General features: G+C 32.9%; 2 protein-coding genes across 6 annotated transcripts; both read right to left on the bottom strand.

Moving 5' to 3' along the window:
* Nucleotides 1–1,346: 1,346 nt before the first annotated feature.
* On the bottom strand, nt 1,347–2,960 carry LOC140979684 (ras-related protein RABA1f-like). Its single transcript, XM_073445196.1, has 2 exons — nt 2,605–2,960; nt 1,347–1,930 (listed from the first exon to the last, which is right to left on the bottom strand). The coding sequence occupies exons 1-2, from the start codon at nt 2,823–2,825 to the stop codon at nt 1,498–1,500; spliced, it is 654 nt and encodes a 217-aa protein (XP_073301297.1). The 5' UTR covers nt 2,826–2,960; the 3' UTR covers nt 1,347–1,497.
* A 4,702-nt stretch (nt 2,961–7,662) lies between these two features.
* LOC140985923 (WUSCHEL-related homeobox 9-like) lies at nt 7,663–10,542 on the bottom strand. Of its 5 annotated transcripts, none has more exons than XM_073453996.1 (5): nt 10,203–10,542; nt 9,709–9,987; nt 8,821–9,591; nt 8,045–8,277; nt 7,663–7,942 (listed from the first exon to the last, which is right to left on the bottom strand). In XM_073453996.1, the coding sequence occupies exons 2-5, from the start codon at nt 9,827–9,829 to the stop codon at nt 7,937–7,939; spliced, it is 1,131 nt and encodes a 376-aa protein (XP_073310097.1). In that variant the 5' UTR covers nt 9,830–9,987; nt 10,203–10,542; the 3' UTR covers nt 7,663–7,936. The 5 variants fall into 5 exon arrangements, with proteins under 5 accessions (XP_073310097.1, XP_073309987.1, XP_073310026.1 ...); XM_073453886.1 differs by having other exon boundaries at nt 9,709–10,021; nt 10,213–10,542; XM_073453925.1 differs by having other exon boundaries at nt 10,213–10,542.
* Between the last annotated feature and the right edge of the window lie 5,096 nt (nt 10,543–15,638).

Genomic DNA, 15,638 nt, shown 5'->3' with positions numbered 1-15,638 from the left:
ATTTCAATTTTATACTAACATGCATTTTTCAACCGAGAGTTGATCACAAGGGATGTAATATATAATTAAACTAATCATATTAGTCTATTAGTTGTGTTCTCTGATATTTTTGATAATAAATCTAATTATTCGTCTTCATTTATTAAGAAAGATATCACTTGACAATATATTTAAAAAACGGACTTCGAAAATATTATCGAACTCAATTTACTCTAAAAATATTATAGAAATGAATAATATGAAGGTAAAACTGCATTTTTAAATCTATATATTTTATGTTGACAAATTTCGATATTAGTTTTGTATTTTTTTATTTTTTTTTAACAATTTTAGTCTTTTTCATCGGGAGTTATGATTAGCACTATACATGTTAGCGCAACATCACTGTCACGTCGGAAAAAGAAATAAAATTTCAAAAAATAAAGATAGTTGACTAAGACTGAAATTTGACAATATAGATTATCAAAATCGTAAAGAGATAAGATTAAATATATAGAATCAAAAATGCAATTTTTCCTAATTTGAACTATCATTACCAGGTAAAAAATTGTACATTTTCCAAACAAATTTGTTTTAAATTGAGGGAGTGTTTACAAAATATCATGCTTTTACAAAAGTGATTAAATTTATAGATAGTGAAAGAGTGAAGAAAAATTAATAGAAGTGGCTAATGTTAGAAAATAAAAATTTGAATTTTTCTAAGATATAATATTTGGTAAATAAATGATTCTAAAATACTCTCTTTTTGATAAAATACCAAAAATTTCATTATTGGATAACACTTGCGTCTCCAAATTAATCTTGATGATAATTTTGGATAAGACAAAAATTTTGAAGAAAAAGGGTCCAACTATTTTATTTATTTATTAAAATATCAAAATTATTTTTCAAGAATCAAAATCAGCTTTTGACTAGCTTTTGATTAGAATTAAGAGTAGGTCTCTTGTGAGATAATCTCACGAATTTTTATCTGTGAGACGGATCGACTCTACCGATATTCACAATAAAAAGTAATACTCTTAGCATAAAAAATAATACTTTTTCATGGATGACTCAAATAAGAGATCTGTTTCACAAAATACGATCCGTGAGACCGTCTCACACAAGTTTTTGCTTAGAATTAAAATGAGCTGATCAAAAACCGGTTTTATAAAGTGAAAAATGAAAATAATAATAATAATAATAATTTTTTTGTAGAGTTTGCAACTCACAAACACTCTGGTAATTTAAACAATCGTATATTATGATTTTCACACATAAGTTTCGAGTGCTTGGTTTCTGGTCATCACCAAAAGACAGTATATGCAAATTGGTTGCTCCTAAAGTTTTAATTTTACGACCGAAAATTTGTGGTTTATTGAATCCAAAGCACTAACAATTTTTAGAAGAATAATTAAAAATATCTTATGAAACGATACAGTAAAAACTGCCATTTTGTGCTTTGCTGTCGTATTGGTAAAAAGTTCAAGTTACATTGATGCCATAAAGCTGGCTGCATCAACCAGAGCAGCACCCACTCTTCTTCACAGCTGACACATCATCTTTGGTTCCAAGATTTATAGTTTGGCCCTTGGGCAGAGCAGCGGGATCGTCCCCGATTTCAAGATCCTTCCGGCTTACAACATGATATATCTGTGTCAACACTTCGGTAAATGCATTTTCTACATTCAAAGCTTCTAGGGCCGAAGTTTCCATGAAAAAGATCCTCTCCCTTTCGGCGAATGACTTAGAATCCTCTAGTGCAACGGCTCGTAGGTGACGCAGGTCTGCTTTGTTTCCAACCAGCATGATCACTATGTTCATATCCGTGTGGCCTCGAAGCTCTTTCAGCCATCTTTCCACATTTTCGAATGTAACATGTCGGGTGACATCGTACACAATTAAAGCCCCAACTGCTCCTCTGTAGTAGGCGCTTGTGATTGCTCGATACCTAAAGTCGAGTTTTATGGAACTATCAATAAGAAAACATAGTTCTATACAAGAGAGCTGTTTTGAGATGAAATGCATGAAAAACAACTGCGTCCATGACGGGAAATTTTATGATTTTCATATCGGCCTAAACATCTCCAGTCTTTGGAAACGGTAATTATTATCGAGTTGTGTTGTCATTCAATCACAAGAAAGCCTCATCTTTGATCAGAAAAAAGAGATGTGTTTCAATCTAAACATGGTAATTTCATTTCTTTTGGTAACAAGAATGCAGATACATTTAAACACGAGTTTCGAATAATTCAACTGCCCCGCTCTTGGTATACAGGGGTGCTGCTAGTTTCATGGAAAAAAGATCCAAGAATGGAAGATTTCAATTTTAGAACGTATGATCAACGAATTTCAATCCAATCTATAGTGATGGATCATTTTCTTCTATAGTCAGTGAAATTTGCATTCGCCAAAAGCCAAATACACCAAGGATCACATTCATCATTCTTCTCCAGTAAAAATATCAACATCATTCAAACACCATTCTTTCATGCACATATCATCATACTTGTTTTCTTGCATGAAGCATGAGTGGCGTTACAACCAACAACCACGATCGAGAGACGATCTTTTTTGAAGAAAAATGAATCGGAATTCACCGGGGAAGAAGGATATGTAACGAACCTTTCTTGGCCGGCCGTGTCCCAAATTTGGGCCTTCATGACCTTGTCGTCGACTTGAATGGATCGCGTGGCGAACTCGACGCCGATTGTCGATTTGGAGCTCTGGCTAAATTCGTTCCGGGAGAAGCGAGACAACAGGTTCGTTTTCCCGACGCCGGAATCTCCTATCAACACCACCTTGAACAGGTAATCGTAATCGTCATCCGCTCTGTATGCTCCCATTTCTTGAGGCGTTTCCCTTCCCTGTTTTACGATTTCGAAAGATTTTCTGGTTATTTCTCGGAGAAAGTACTCCGTGTTGAGGTTATGGTTCTTGGGAATTCATGGCTGTTCGACTTCCGTTACCTCAGCATTTTCAGGGACAGTGGTTGGCTCACCTCCAGACCCGTATATGAAATCCGGGCCACGATTTAGCCTGGGCCTATTTAACTGATGATAAAACAGGTCCAGTCCAATTTCTATTAGGCTAGTAACTTACTGCATAGCTTGTGGAAACTAACTTTGGGTTTGCTGATTTTATCTTCGCTTTTTATTATTTTTTCTTGGTCTTCCGCTTCTAACCCCAATGGTCTCACCCCCTAAATCATTGTAGATGACTTAAGTCCGAGTCTCAATCCTCTTTCATATACTCAAAAAAGATAATGGTAAAGATTTGAAGTAGATGAGAATGAGCTAAACAAAAATGACATTTTTCTAAAGAGTAGGTTTCTTGTGAGACGGTATCACGAATCTTTATCTGTGAGACGGGTAAACCCTACCGATATTCAAAATAAAAAGTAATACTCTTAACATAAAAAGTAACACTTTTTCATGGATGATCCAAATAAAAGATCTGTCTCACAAAATACGACCCGTGAGACCGTCTCACACAAGTTTTTGCCTTGTCTAAAATAAATAAATCAGTTCAATGTTTTTTGTTTAATCATTGGATGCCCCCAATTTAATTAAAACTAGTAAAAGTTGCACACGTATTTCATATGTTATTATTATTTTTAATTTGATCAAATATTATTAAACAATTAACACGAAATTATTTTCAATTTAGAAGAGTTGTTCGATTTAAAAGAGAAGTTTTATTTAGTTTTTTTCTATGTAAAATATGAAGTGACTTGAGAAATTTTTTAGTATGGTAAAAAAGGTAAATATAGAATTAAATATTTTGGTGTCTTCTAAGGTAGTTACTCTAAGTAGACATGCCAGCCCGCCACCCGCCGTTTTGGCGGGCCTCTAAATGGCCAACCTAACCCAACCCACTTGGGGCCCTCTTATTTTTTTAATAAAAAAAATGATATACAGTATCACAGTAAATATAGAAGAAAAATATATTTCAGTCAAATAGTTTCATAAAATATTTAAAAACATTGAAATAATAAATTAAGAAAAGCATACAACATAGTCCATAAAAGATAAAGTTATTAAACAAAACATAAAAAAATTAAACAAATACTATAAATTCAATTCTCATTAAATTCTATTCAATCTTGATCTTCTACATTAGCACAGAGATTCAGATTTACCAGAGTGAGTGATGGAGGCGAGGCGCATGAGAAAAATAAGGAAGAAATAAGATAAGAGAGTGATGAAGTCGCATGAGACTTATTCCAATTTTTATATAAAACTTAAAAATATAAAATTCTACCCTAATTTGACAGGCCAGCCCGCCCCGTCCCTGTTTGGCCCGCCTCTAAACGGTATGCTATTTTATCAACCCAACCCACTCAATTTTTATAGCGGGATGGGCCGGCCCGACGGGCCTTACCCAATTTGACAAGTCTAACTCTAAGGATCTCATACTTAATATATACTAGTAAAAGATGCACACGCGTAGCATATGTTATTATTATTTTTAATTTGATCAAATAATATTAAATAATTAACACGAAATTATTTTCAATTTAGAAGAGTCGTTCGATTTAAAAGAGAAGTTTTGTTTATATGTTTTTCTATGTAAAATATGGAATGACTTTAAGATGTTTTTAATAGGGTGAGAAAGGTAATTATGAAATTAAATATTTTGGTGTCTTCTAAAGTAGTCACTCTAAAAGTCTCACACTTAATATTACGATGACATAGATGTAATCTTTACAAGCATACAACTTTTCTGTGCAAATTACTTGATTGTTAATATTTATTTCAATCGGTCACATTTTATCTAATAAATCATGCTCCTTATAAATCTATTAATATCGGGGATTTGTTTATCATCCTACTAGAAAATATCATATTTTTAAAAACAAAAAAATTAATAGTAATTTCAAATGCTGACAAATTAAATATATCTTCCCCTACCAAATTATTTGATGATGACGTACGTACAAACAAGCACAAGATAACACGAAAACACAAGTCATATACCAGAATTTTTCTTTTGCTTTGGGAAGTTGTCTCATTCATTCATCGGGAAAACCAAAGCCCTAATTTCTCTCACCTTGAAAATATTCGAACGACATTCATGCAAACCCAATGCCACACTGCACGTACTTTCATTTCGTAGCAGTTAAAAATATATTTGTTTGGGATGATTGCTATCAATGTGATGTTTCATGCACAATCATTACACACACACACATATATATATATATAGTAACCACCTAGACACACGCGCTGCGTGTGTTGTCATGAATATATTGAGCTAATATATTAAACATTCATGATATTACAGTACCATGATACATAAATATTTTGTATTTGAATCATGAAAAGCATAATATAAGATAAGATAATTCAAAAAGTCACCACATTTAGGTACAATATAAGTGTATTAATTGGATCAAAACGAAGTTGCGGATAAATGGACATATATAACCCAATCTTTAAGCAGGTTGCTTGGAATTTTAGGGAATATAAATTTCCATGAAAATATAACTTTGGAAGTTGGACGGTTATAATGGAATTAAATCTAAATTGTTATATCTTTCCGAAAACATTTACATGTTGAGATATAAGAGAAATAAACGCGGTAACATCGCAGCGAAATATCATAAGTAATATAAACAATGAATAAGATCGACACTAATATTTATAGTGATTCGCCTCAAAATTGGGCAACTTCTACTCTAAACCTCTCAAAGAGACAACTTCTTTATTAATTAATAACTAATAATACAAAATAATTGAGAATAAAAAGTACTTAACTCATAATACTGTAATTTAACACTTTTTCTCTCTACTAATCTTATTCCTTACAAAGATAAACACACTTTGAGAAATCTCACTTTAAATCTTTTATCTGACTTCTACACTATAATTGTAGATGAGATGATTTTGTGTTTTCATGTGATTTAAATTTAAAATAAAGAATGAATGAGTATTTATAGATAAAATTTAAAAAAATAAATAAATATAAAAATAAAACATCATTACTTACATAATTAAACAAACTATTTTTAACTAACACAACACACGTGTTAATTATTTATCATTATTAGAATTATAAAATGAATATTCTTTTGAAATTGAAATTGAAAATAGTAAAATGGCTAGATGAGACAAATAATAGGATTTTTTGCAGCTGGAGCACTATTCGAATCACCAATTTGCACGTAATCGTTCTGCACCACTCAACCCTGCCAAGATGTTGACCCGTCAACTTAAGCGCACGCTTTTCTTTTAACTATTCAAAAAGTATAATCATATTTATGCTTTCTCAAACAATTATACATGTATTTTAAATATTCCGATTTTTTTATTAAAAAAAAAAACCAAAAGTAGGAATAAAAAAAAATATGGATATTAATGATGAATTAAATAAAGAAAGCACCAAAATTAAACCACACCAAACTGAATTTTGAATCATTTTGACGTTACGTTAAATTAGCAAGTTATCCTACATGGCTGAATAGGGCTATATTGATTTGATATAGTAAAATATAATTAAACTAGAAAACCGACTTTTGTAATCATCATGATGTTTTCCTATCTTTGATCGACATACTATAGGTTATCATTAATGGCGACATTTTTGACCCAATAGAAATACAAAGATTTGTTGTTGTCTGGCTCCAGCATTTTGAAACTAGCTTGGAACTTAATCAAATATTATTATAAGCCTTGCATGTATATTCACACAGTATATATATAAATATAATTTTGATATGTTGTTCAACTAACGTGCTTATCAATAATATATCACTCGTATATATATTGAATGTATAATTTAAAACTATTTCATCACATCCAATAAATTAGTGGTTTAACGCACTAATTAGTTGACCGCATAAATAGTGTCATTTGAAAAGAGTACTAGTGTCATTTGAATTACAACCGTGAGCATAGTATTTGCGTATTTATGACTTGTTGAAGGTAAATAAGCATTTATTGTTGCCATTTTTTTTTAATTTCTATGAAGTTTATTTTCAAATGAAATTATTGTCTCCATATCTTGTAGGATTTTATTTTTATTAATAAACTCTAAAGCAAATGAAAGTTATAAATAATCAAATATAGATACTATGATTGATGGATGAGTATTAAACGTCGCAGGAGAACAAACACGAGAGTTGGTGATTTAATTCGAAGAGATCAAATGATCAATCCAATGCTATTTTTGTTTTGTCATGAAGTGTTGAAGACACGCAGATACAACACCTCATCACGATGCTCATTAATGTGTTGTTCATCAAACAGAATTTTGGTTTCACAAACGTTGCATTTGTAGTTTTGGTTATTTGGTGTGATAAAGTACTTTGAATATACTTTGCTCCATCACTTCCTTAAGAAAGTTAGCTTTTTTTTTTATTCACTAGTATTGTTATTGTAAATTGACAAGTTTTTTTTAGTGCATCTTTTGCTTGAGATAACACACACGTGCGTATGCTTGTGCAAGATTCATCTTGTCTTCTTTTATTCATTAAAGTTTAATTGTGTGATAAATTATATTATTTCGTTGCATGGTGTGTTAGGATGTTACAGCACTGCATGCATGCACACATGCAACACTTGTATCTGTTTCACATAATCTCCATCTATTTGATTAGTACTTTTATGTCAAACAACTCTTTGAGATGATAAATGAGAAAATGAATAAAACAAGGTACTTATAAAGACGGCTAGCTCCTGCATTGCACTACAAATATAATTTGAAACGAAATGTAAGTACACATACATAAGTCGACTACACATATTGATCATCATAAGATCATCCCATGTGACAGATAATGACACAGCCCATGCTAATCAAACATACCGATAATATTTAGGTAAATATGGAGATGTACGTAAAATCTTTGATTAATACCAAAACAAACAACCGAAGGTCACAAAAAATTAGATATAGAGCAATGCATGCAGATAATGCTTCTTCTGATCTTCTCCAGCTTCAGCAATTCTCCAAATTAAATCTGTATAATAATGAGCAAGAAACCAATCATAGCACATCCCTATAAAAATATAAATAATAAAATAAAATAAAATAGAAGGATTGACATTATTATTATTGATACCAAATGAATGTTACTGTTCTCATCAGGCGTGAACGCGCGAAGCAGATAGTAAAATTCTCCATGGTGGAGGGGCTGCACAGTAACTCCCCACTCGTTAGTGATCACTGGCTGCCCCGATGACTGTACAAGCACTGCATCGTTGCCAAATGACTCTCTCACGTTGAACGGCTCCGATCCCACTTCCAAGCACACATCGTTGACGAACACGGTCGATTTTGTTTGGACCATTTCTTCTGCACCATAGATCAGATGAAGTCAAGACCATCGAGTCGACTGTATGTTCTAAACTCGTTAAAACTTGTACATATTTTAGAAATGAAATTTATTGATTTAAATCGTTGTATGCTCTGATATTTAGCGTTGTACTTAATTGAGTTATATAGAGAGTAGGACGAGAGATTGGTTAAGTCAAACCATGCAGGCACATGAGGGACAGTGAGCAAGAATTAGGCGCCAAAGACAAATGTATCCTTGTCTCTTACCAAATATAAGACTTAAATGTCCATCAAGACGAAACGTATGAAATCCCAAAAAGAGAGACAATACAGTGAACAATATCATCAGTCACTAATTACACAGGTGACTTTACTCAGACATGCGGAAATATAGATCAGAATATCGGTAGGCCTGTTCATTCTCCTTCAAGAAAATTTGGAAGAGATTCGATTGTACGGGTTGTCAAGTAACAAACCCTACGGTTGATTAATAGTTCTTCATCATAAAAATGAATAAAATTTAACTCCATGAGAAAAAACAAGTGATCGGCAGATATATACCTTGAAGAATGCGATCGACGGGGGATGTAATACTGAGTGATGGAGTAAAAATGGCGGGAACAGTACTATCTGGTGCCGTAACTATGGTGGGATTAATCTCCTGTTGCAGTCTAATCTTGTCATCCTCAGCCTTCTTTAAGACGGAGTTATTCATCAGCATGAGTTCACTAAGCTGGAAACTTGGGCAACTTCCAATACCCTGATCTATTACGGTGGATAAATCTGGGAAGCAAAACCTTTGTGTTAAACCAGGAGCAGCAGTCGATCCTCCATTGTTTTGATGCACAGGAAAGAAGAAGTGGTCGCCTAAGAGCTCTCTAGGAGCTTGTAGAAAAGATTGGTTCACTAAAGCAGTTGAATAACTAAGCAAATCGATCACAGGAGTGGAGCCGACAGAAAGAGCCTTTTCTGCTGAGCTGTTCGGAGAAGTTTTATCTGAAGAAGATGATGAAGAAGCTGGAACCGTGACAGCGGTGGTGATAACGTTGGAGATGGGAGGCGAAGGGGTGGTGGTTTGAGGCTGGGATTTGGTGATGTTACTGAGTTGGCGTTGCTTGTGTTTGCTTCTTGATTTCCTGTTCTGGAACCAGTAAAAAACATTGGCATCTCCAACTTGGCCATATTCTTGCAACTGTGCCCTAATCTTCCTTATCTCATCCCTTGGAGGATTCACCATCCCTGAATTGAATATCGCTTCAAGTATGCGAATCTGCTCTGGTCTAGGGTTCCATCGTGGTTTTGGCTCAACAGTTCTTTCTTCACATTCGGGAACTATTGGATAAAAAACCCATTATCATTAATTGCAAAAACATTAACGCCATGCTAGATATCACTGAGAAAACCATTGAACTAGAGAAAATAAATACCCATAACATGAAATACATGTACCTGCTGTATATGGGGTTCTGTGGTAACCAGCAGTCAAGTGATGCTGCTGCCATTGGAGATGTGTTGTGTTGCAGGGTTTTGACTTAAACATGCTAGGCCAATGTCTGTTTGATGATGCCATTATTGGGGTTTCGATGCTACCTTAAAGCTGTAAATAAAGTTGAAGAAATTTTGAAGCAGCCAGCCCGAAGAGAAAAACAAATCACAAATCTCCTAGTTCTTGCTGGTCTTTCACTGACTGAATCTTCTCTTTATAGCCTTTTTTCACATTACCTACTCCTGTTTTTAGTTCATCATCAATAAATAGTCAGTCCTATATATAAAAATAAAATAATTAAACCGTAACAGTAGTTAATTTATGGTGAATTAAGGTTCATTATCAAGAGAAAGTGATGGGATGGAATAAAAAAAGGTAAAACCAAGGACAAGAATCGCCTGCAAAATCGAAAACCAAAACAGAAAGCGAATTGAATATAAAGCGAGGAAGATAGTACAGGCCCATACCCTTCCTCACAAATATTAGAATACTTGTTTGTTAACCATAGTACCAGAAAATTCCCACGGACTTGAAGCAAAGAGAACATCGATAGAAACATATGCCGGGGCTTATATTAGAATCTTCATCAGAGTCGACAGATGGAGCCCTTAATGCACGAGGGTGGTGGGATGGTGCCACAGAACAGAACTGATCTGCGCACACACACACTCACTCTCAAAGAGGGATTATTTTTTTTAAAAAAATATTGATATGATTTATTGTTTATTATAAGCTTGTGAGGAGGGTTTTTGTTCACCAGAACAGGAGTATTAATGGTGGAGGAGAAGAAACCAGAATCAGAAATGGATGGAGGACAATATGGGATTACTTATATATATTATCTATAATATAAATAAATAAATAAATAATATAAATAAAAATGTAGATTATTGTAATTTGAAGAGGTTGTTGCAGGAATTAAATAAAAGAGTGTTTGAAAGTCAAGAAATGGCACATAGGGGTTTGGGAAGTAAGTGCTGTATGGATTTGCTGTCGTCAACACTTTCTTAGGTTTTCTTTTATTTATTGAACCATATATTTTCACCCACACAACGAATCGAAACATCTAAAATTATTAATAATATAATGCATATTTTTTCAATATTATATGTAAAAAAAATCAAAATTTCGATATACTCAGTTTACTGCACCAAAAAATATCAAATTTTTCGAAAATTTTGATACGATGTGATAATGATACTGGAATTTTTAATACGGTACGTAACAGTACAAATTTTGAAAATTTTGGTATATATCAAAATATCGAAACAATATATATAGAAACTAAAAAATATATAATATTTTTAATTAATAAAGTAATGAATTTAAAAAATATAAAGTTTTTTTGGGTATAAAATGATATACACCGATATGATACCGAAATCTCGGTATACCATAAAATTTCGATGTAATCGGTACAGTTATATGTATCAATTCGGTATACCAAAAATTTCGTTACGATATAAATATATATATTTTATACATTAATTTTTTTTTTATATATAATATGTGGTATATGATTTTTAGTGTAGTATTATATACTACCCTTAATTATATGCTACACTAGATGGATATGGATACTTGAATTATTTAATAATTAATAATACTAATAATAATCTCAAATAAATATTATGTGGGATTAATGTATCTTTTGGATATAATCAACTATATATCTGAACATGTATTTTCTTCGAAACACATAACGTATGAGCATAATCTTACAATTAATTAGCTTTTAAGTTACTTTCCTCACATTCATTTTCAATATTAATTGTTGGTTTTCTTTTCCAGACGATGAATATATTAATGGCACCGTTTGACTCCATGGAAAGAGCATTGTTTGGCGTCAGGCGAAGTTTGAAGGTCGTAAATATATATTCCTCGGCAAGAAAGAGGTGCCCGGATTGGTTTGATTTTCCCCAATCTTTTTTATTTTTTCTTCCTCTCTTTTATCATCTCAATGCGTGTAAATTAACTTGTAATTTGCTAAACGCGACTCCCAATACATTTTAAAAACGATCGAGGAGAGTAATTGCTTGGTCTATGTTTTGTCCGTCCGATCCCGACATCAAGATTTGCTTCATGTTACCAAATTTTAAGACTTTGTAAAAATTAATTGTTTTTTCTTTTTTTTTTTTGGTGTGATTTATTGGAGTCAAAAAGGTTAATATTCTGCAGTGGTGATGGACAATGAAGTATCATGGAAAAGGGACAAAACGCACAATCCCATCAAACGTCTCTCAGTTCTGAGTAGACCCATGATCAAATACTGGACGTGGTAGTAGTTAAACTCCCACTCCTATTTCATATATCATCCATTCAAAGAATTATTAATTTTAATCCCAGTTGAAACTGATCAGTCCTGATTGAACTGGAGTTCAATGGTGGCGGGATTTTCAAGAAAGGAGAAAAAAGGATATTTATTGAATAATTTCTATTATTATGTCACGTTGGCCTTCTTTCATGGCGTCTGCTTCTTCCTTTCCTTCCATTCTTGTCTGCAACATAAATGGTGGTTTGGGGTTTGGATCAATTTCATTATCCTTACGCATCCATTCCCTCCAACTTTTTTACACCTAGCTATTTCCTGGTTGATTAACGTAGACTAGTGTAGACATTTGGCAAGCTACGTGTAGGCCTATTTAAACATTTGTACCGCGCCAGGAATATAAAGAAAGACCAGCTCCCCAATTAATTATTTGCATGACACACACACACACACACACACACACTTTACTTTTACTTTTTATTACATCAACAGTTGTAAAATGTATACTATACATACAATATAAGAGATGAACACTGATTTTATGAAAATTGACTGGTGATATGATCAACCATTTTTATATTTCCTAACGTACGTACTCTTTAGCTGATTTTATCAGATAAAAAAATGAAAGATTTATGATATATTTAGATTGAAAAAAGGTGTTTTTGAGAGGGTGTCCGAGTTAGTGGAGTATGTGAGCGCTTGACCAATGATCAGTATTTCGATTCTACGTATCACCATTTTTTGGGCGAGCTTGTCGCCTAGGGTAAGCTCAATGGAGATTACATGGCTAACGTGATTTGCAGATTACTACATTGAGTATGGAGATTTACCCACAAAAATAACGGTAGCGGATTCCATTGTGAAAAATGAAATATTTATATATGCAGCGTCTAAAATAACATATTAGCATAAAACCATTCTGTCGTGGTAAGTAGTGGGACACGAGGTACCATATGTAACAATTAAAGAATGCATTTTAAAAACGCATTTTACTGGAATAGGTATATGTGGCCTGCGTGAAGTGCGCTTACACCCTTCACTTAATGCAGGCGTGCTCTTAGTAAATGGGAGGTGAACACGGTTTAATGCACTGATTAATTTGTTTGCACATTGTAGATAGTGCACTGGAATATAACTAATCACATCACATATCTGAATCCATTGATATATATATGGATTGATATTGATGTAGCGTGACATTTAAGGATTTTCCAAAACAAGATTGATATAGCGTGAGATTTATGAATTTTCCGCAAGGAAAAACGGATCGACCAACTTTATGTATATTCATACAAAATATTTCCTTCGGCACATTTTATAGTGTATCCCGATTCCCTCGGATTTGGATGAGTGTACACGCTGTTTATGATTTGCAATTCAAAAGTTCTGGACGTTGCATCTACACTTTAAGCATCATTTGATTCGTGTGATACAATAAGTAAATGATATATAATAAGAGTGACTATAAATTGAAAGTAAAGAATAAGTGACACCACCCTAGCTCGGAACTTTTCGAATTGGCAATATAGGAAGCTTAATCTAAATATTCCTAACTAACTTGAAACACTAACTTGACCTTTTAACATTTGCAATGGATTCTAAAATGACTTAGTGATCTATTAACTAATATCTCACTTGCCTCGAAATTAGGTTATAGAAAATATCAGCGTTTTTTAAAACAGAACCGCATCGACTAGTTCGACCAGAACCAGTCATAAGTCCGGTCTACACCAAGTTTAATAACCATTTTTGAGGTCAAAATAGCCAGATCCATTAAAAACTTATTAAGGACTTGTCGGACTGGTTCAAAATCGGTTTGATCAGTCACTCTTTTTTAATAAAGATTGAGGTGTAATTAGAAACTCCGAATCATTTTTTTTTTTTTTTGAAACAACTCAGAATCAGTTTTGAGCCAAATTAAACCGGATATATTTGTCTAATATATATTTTCTTTTATAAAATGATCGCGTGCGTGGCTGAAAAAATAAAGGGAACAATTATAATAATATCTAAATAAATCACACCAAGCCTAAACATATATATAATTTATTAAAGTTAAATCTCATTTACTAACTAATTTTAAGGTAATGAAGCTTTTTAATAATTTCAAAACACTATCTAACCATCCATCCACATGTAACATCTCAATTTTAATTAACAACTTTAATTTTAAAATAAAAAACTATTTCATTTCTAATTTTTCAACTGAACATACACATAATGTGAGAACTCGAATTTCCAGCAGTAGCTAGCAGCATCTAGCAATATTCAATAACAATGCAAAAATCCAGCATATAGAAATTCCTACAGCAATTCCAGCAGCAACTAATATTTCAGAAGCTGGTATTTTCCAGCAGAAGAGTTCAGTAGCCGAGATTCCAGTAGACAGCTACTGATTCTACTTAGGACTTGTAACTGAAGTATTTAACATGGAATAAAGGTTGTTAATGGCACATCACAACAGATTATGGCCATTAATTGAGAGGCTAAGAGTCAAATTTTTGCCTATAAATAACACATTCAAATCTCTGAATTGGTGTTACACAAAACTTGAGTTATCAATTGAAATTCGAGCTAAAAGAGTGCCTTTTCTGAGCAAGTAAAATCCAGTAGCGAGATAAAGCAGATTTCAGACTTCAACCGAAACTTCTAGCAAATTACTATAAGTGGGCTTACGTATAAATATCTTGAAATCAGTTTGGTAATTCCTGTTTTGAAACAAAGTATATGTATTTTTTATCTCTGATTTTGAAGCACTGAAACATAGTGAACTAATGGTAGGAATATATATTTTGAAACACTTCTGATTCCTGATTTCTGATTTCTGGCATCACCCCTTAGAGGAGAGAACATATAGAGGACTGATATCAGTTTAGCCATGAAATTCACGAACGTGCTCAGTGCTTGCTTGTTAAGTTTTAAGTTCTGATTTCTGTTTTGAAGCCTGTTATTCCTGAATACTGATTTCTATTCTGAAAGTAAGAGTTTCTGTATATTATTTGTATTACTGTTTCTGTTAAAAATGGTTTTGAAAACTAGGAGTTATTCCCGCTCCCGCTTACTGAATGAAGACCATATTACTCACCCACCAAACCCATATCAGATAAGAACGAGGAAGAATTGTTAGAAGAAGAAGAGCAGAATCAATTCTAGAGCTGGTGAAGAAGACTGTTATTTTTCAGTTCTAAGTTATGTTTTCCGCTGTATCTGTTAAGACATTGTTATGTCTGTTTTATATTTTCGCTGTAAAACAATAGTTATTTGAGTTTGTATCAGACGTTGAAATATTCAGCATAATGAATAAAAAGACTGGTTTCTGAATTTTGAACTTCCGAAGCTTGTTGTTTTCGAATGTAAATTTGAAAGCAACGCCGGTGTCTAGGGCCAATTTTTCAGTCCAAATATAATATGTGTCTCACAAAATTGACCAGTAAAATCGTTTTACACGAGTTTTTTTGTTCTTGATGATTAGATATTTGTATTTTCGCTTTATATTCTCGATTATATAAATCTCTATTTAAATCAATCAATCAATTAATATATAAAAAATAAGAAAAAAGGAAAATGTGTCATAATCCTCAAAACACGGATACATCCTTTATTAGATCCCCGATGGTATTT

Source organism: Primulina huaijiensis, chromosome 1 (assembly GCF_012295235.1).
Source record: "Primulina huaijiensis isolate GDHJ02 chromosome 1, ASM1229523v2, whole genome shotgun sequence".
NCBI lineage: Eukaryota > Viridiplantae > Streptophyta > Magnoliopsida > Lamiales > Gesneriaceae > Primulina > Primulina huaijiensis.
Note: the sequence above shows the minus strand (reverse complement) of the source record. Positions and strands in the feature narration are given on the sequence as shown.

Coding starts and splice junctions, on each gene's coding strand:
- LOC140985923 (XM_073453996.1), bottom strand. CDS start 9,829: ATGGCATCATCAAACAGACATTGGCCTAGCATGTTTAAGTCAAAACCC. Junction 9,592..9,708: donor CAGAACCCCATATACAGCAG/GTACATGTATTT, acceptor TTTATCCAATAG/TTCCCGAATGTGAAGAAAGA. Junction 8,278..8,820: donor CGTCGATCGCATTCTTCAAG/GTATATATCTGC, acceptor TCTATGGTGCAG/AAGAAATGGTCCAAACAAAA.
- LOC140979684 (XM_073445196.1), bottom strand. CDS start 2,825: ATGGGAGCATACAGAGCGGATGACGATTACGATTACCTGTTCAAGGTG. Junction 1,931..2,604: donor GACACGGCCGGCCAAGAAAG/GTTCGTTACATA, acceptor ACTCGACTTTAG/GTATCGAGCAATCACAAGCG.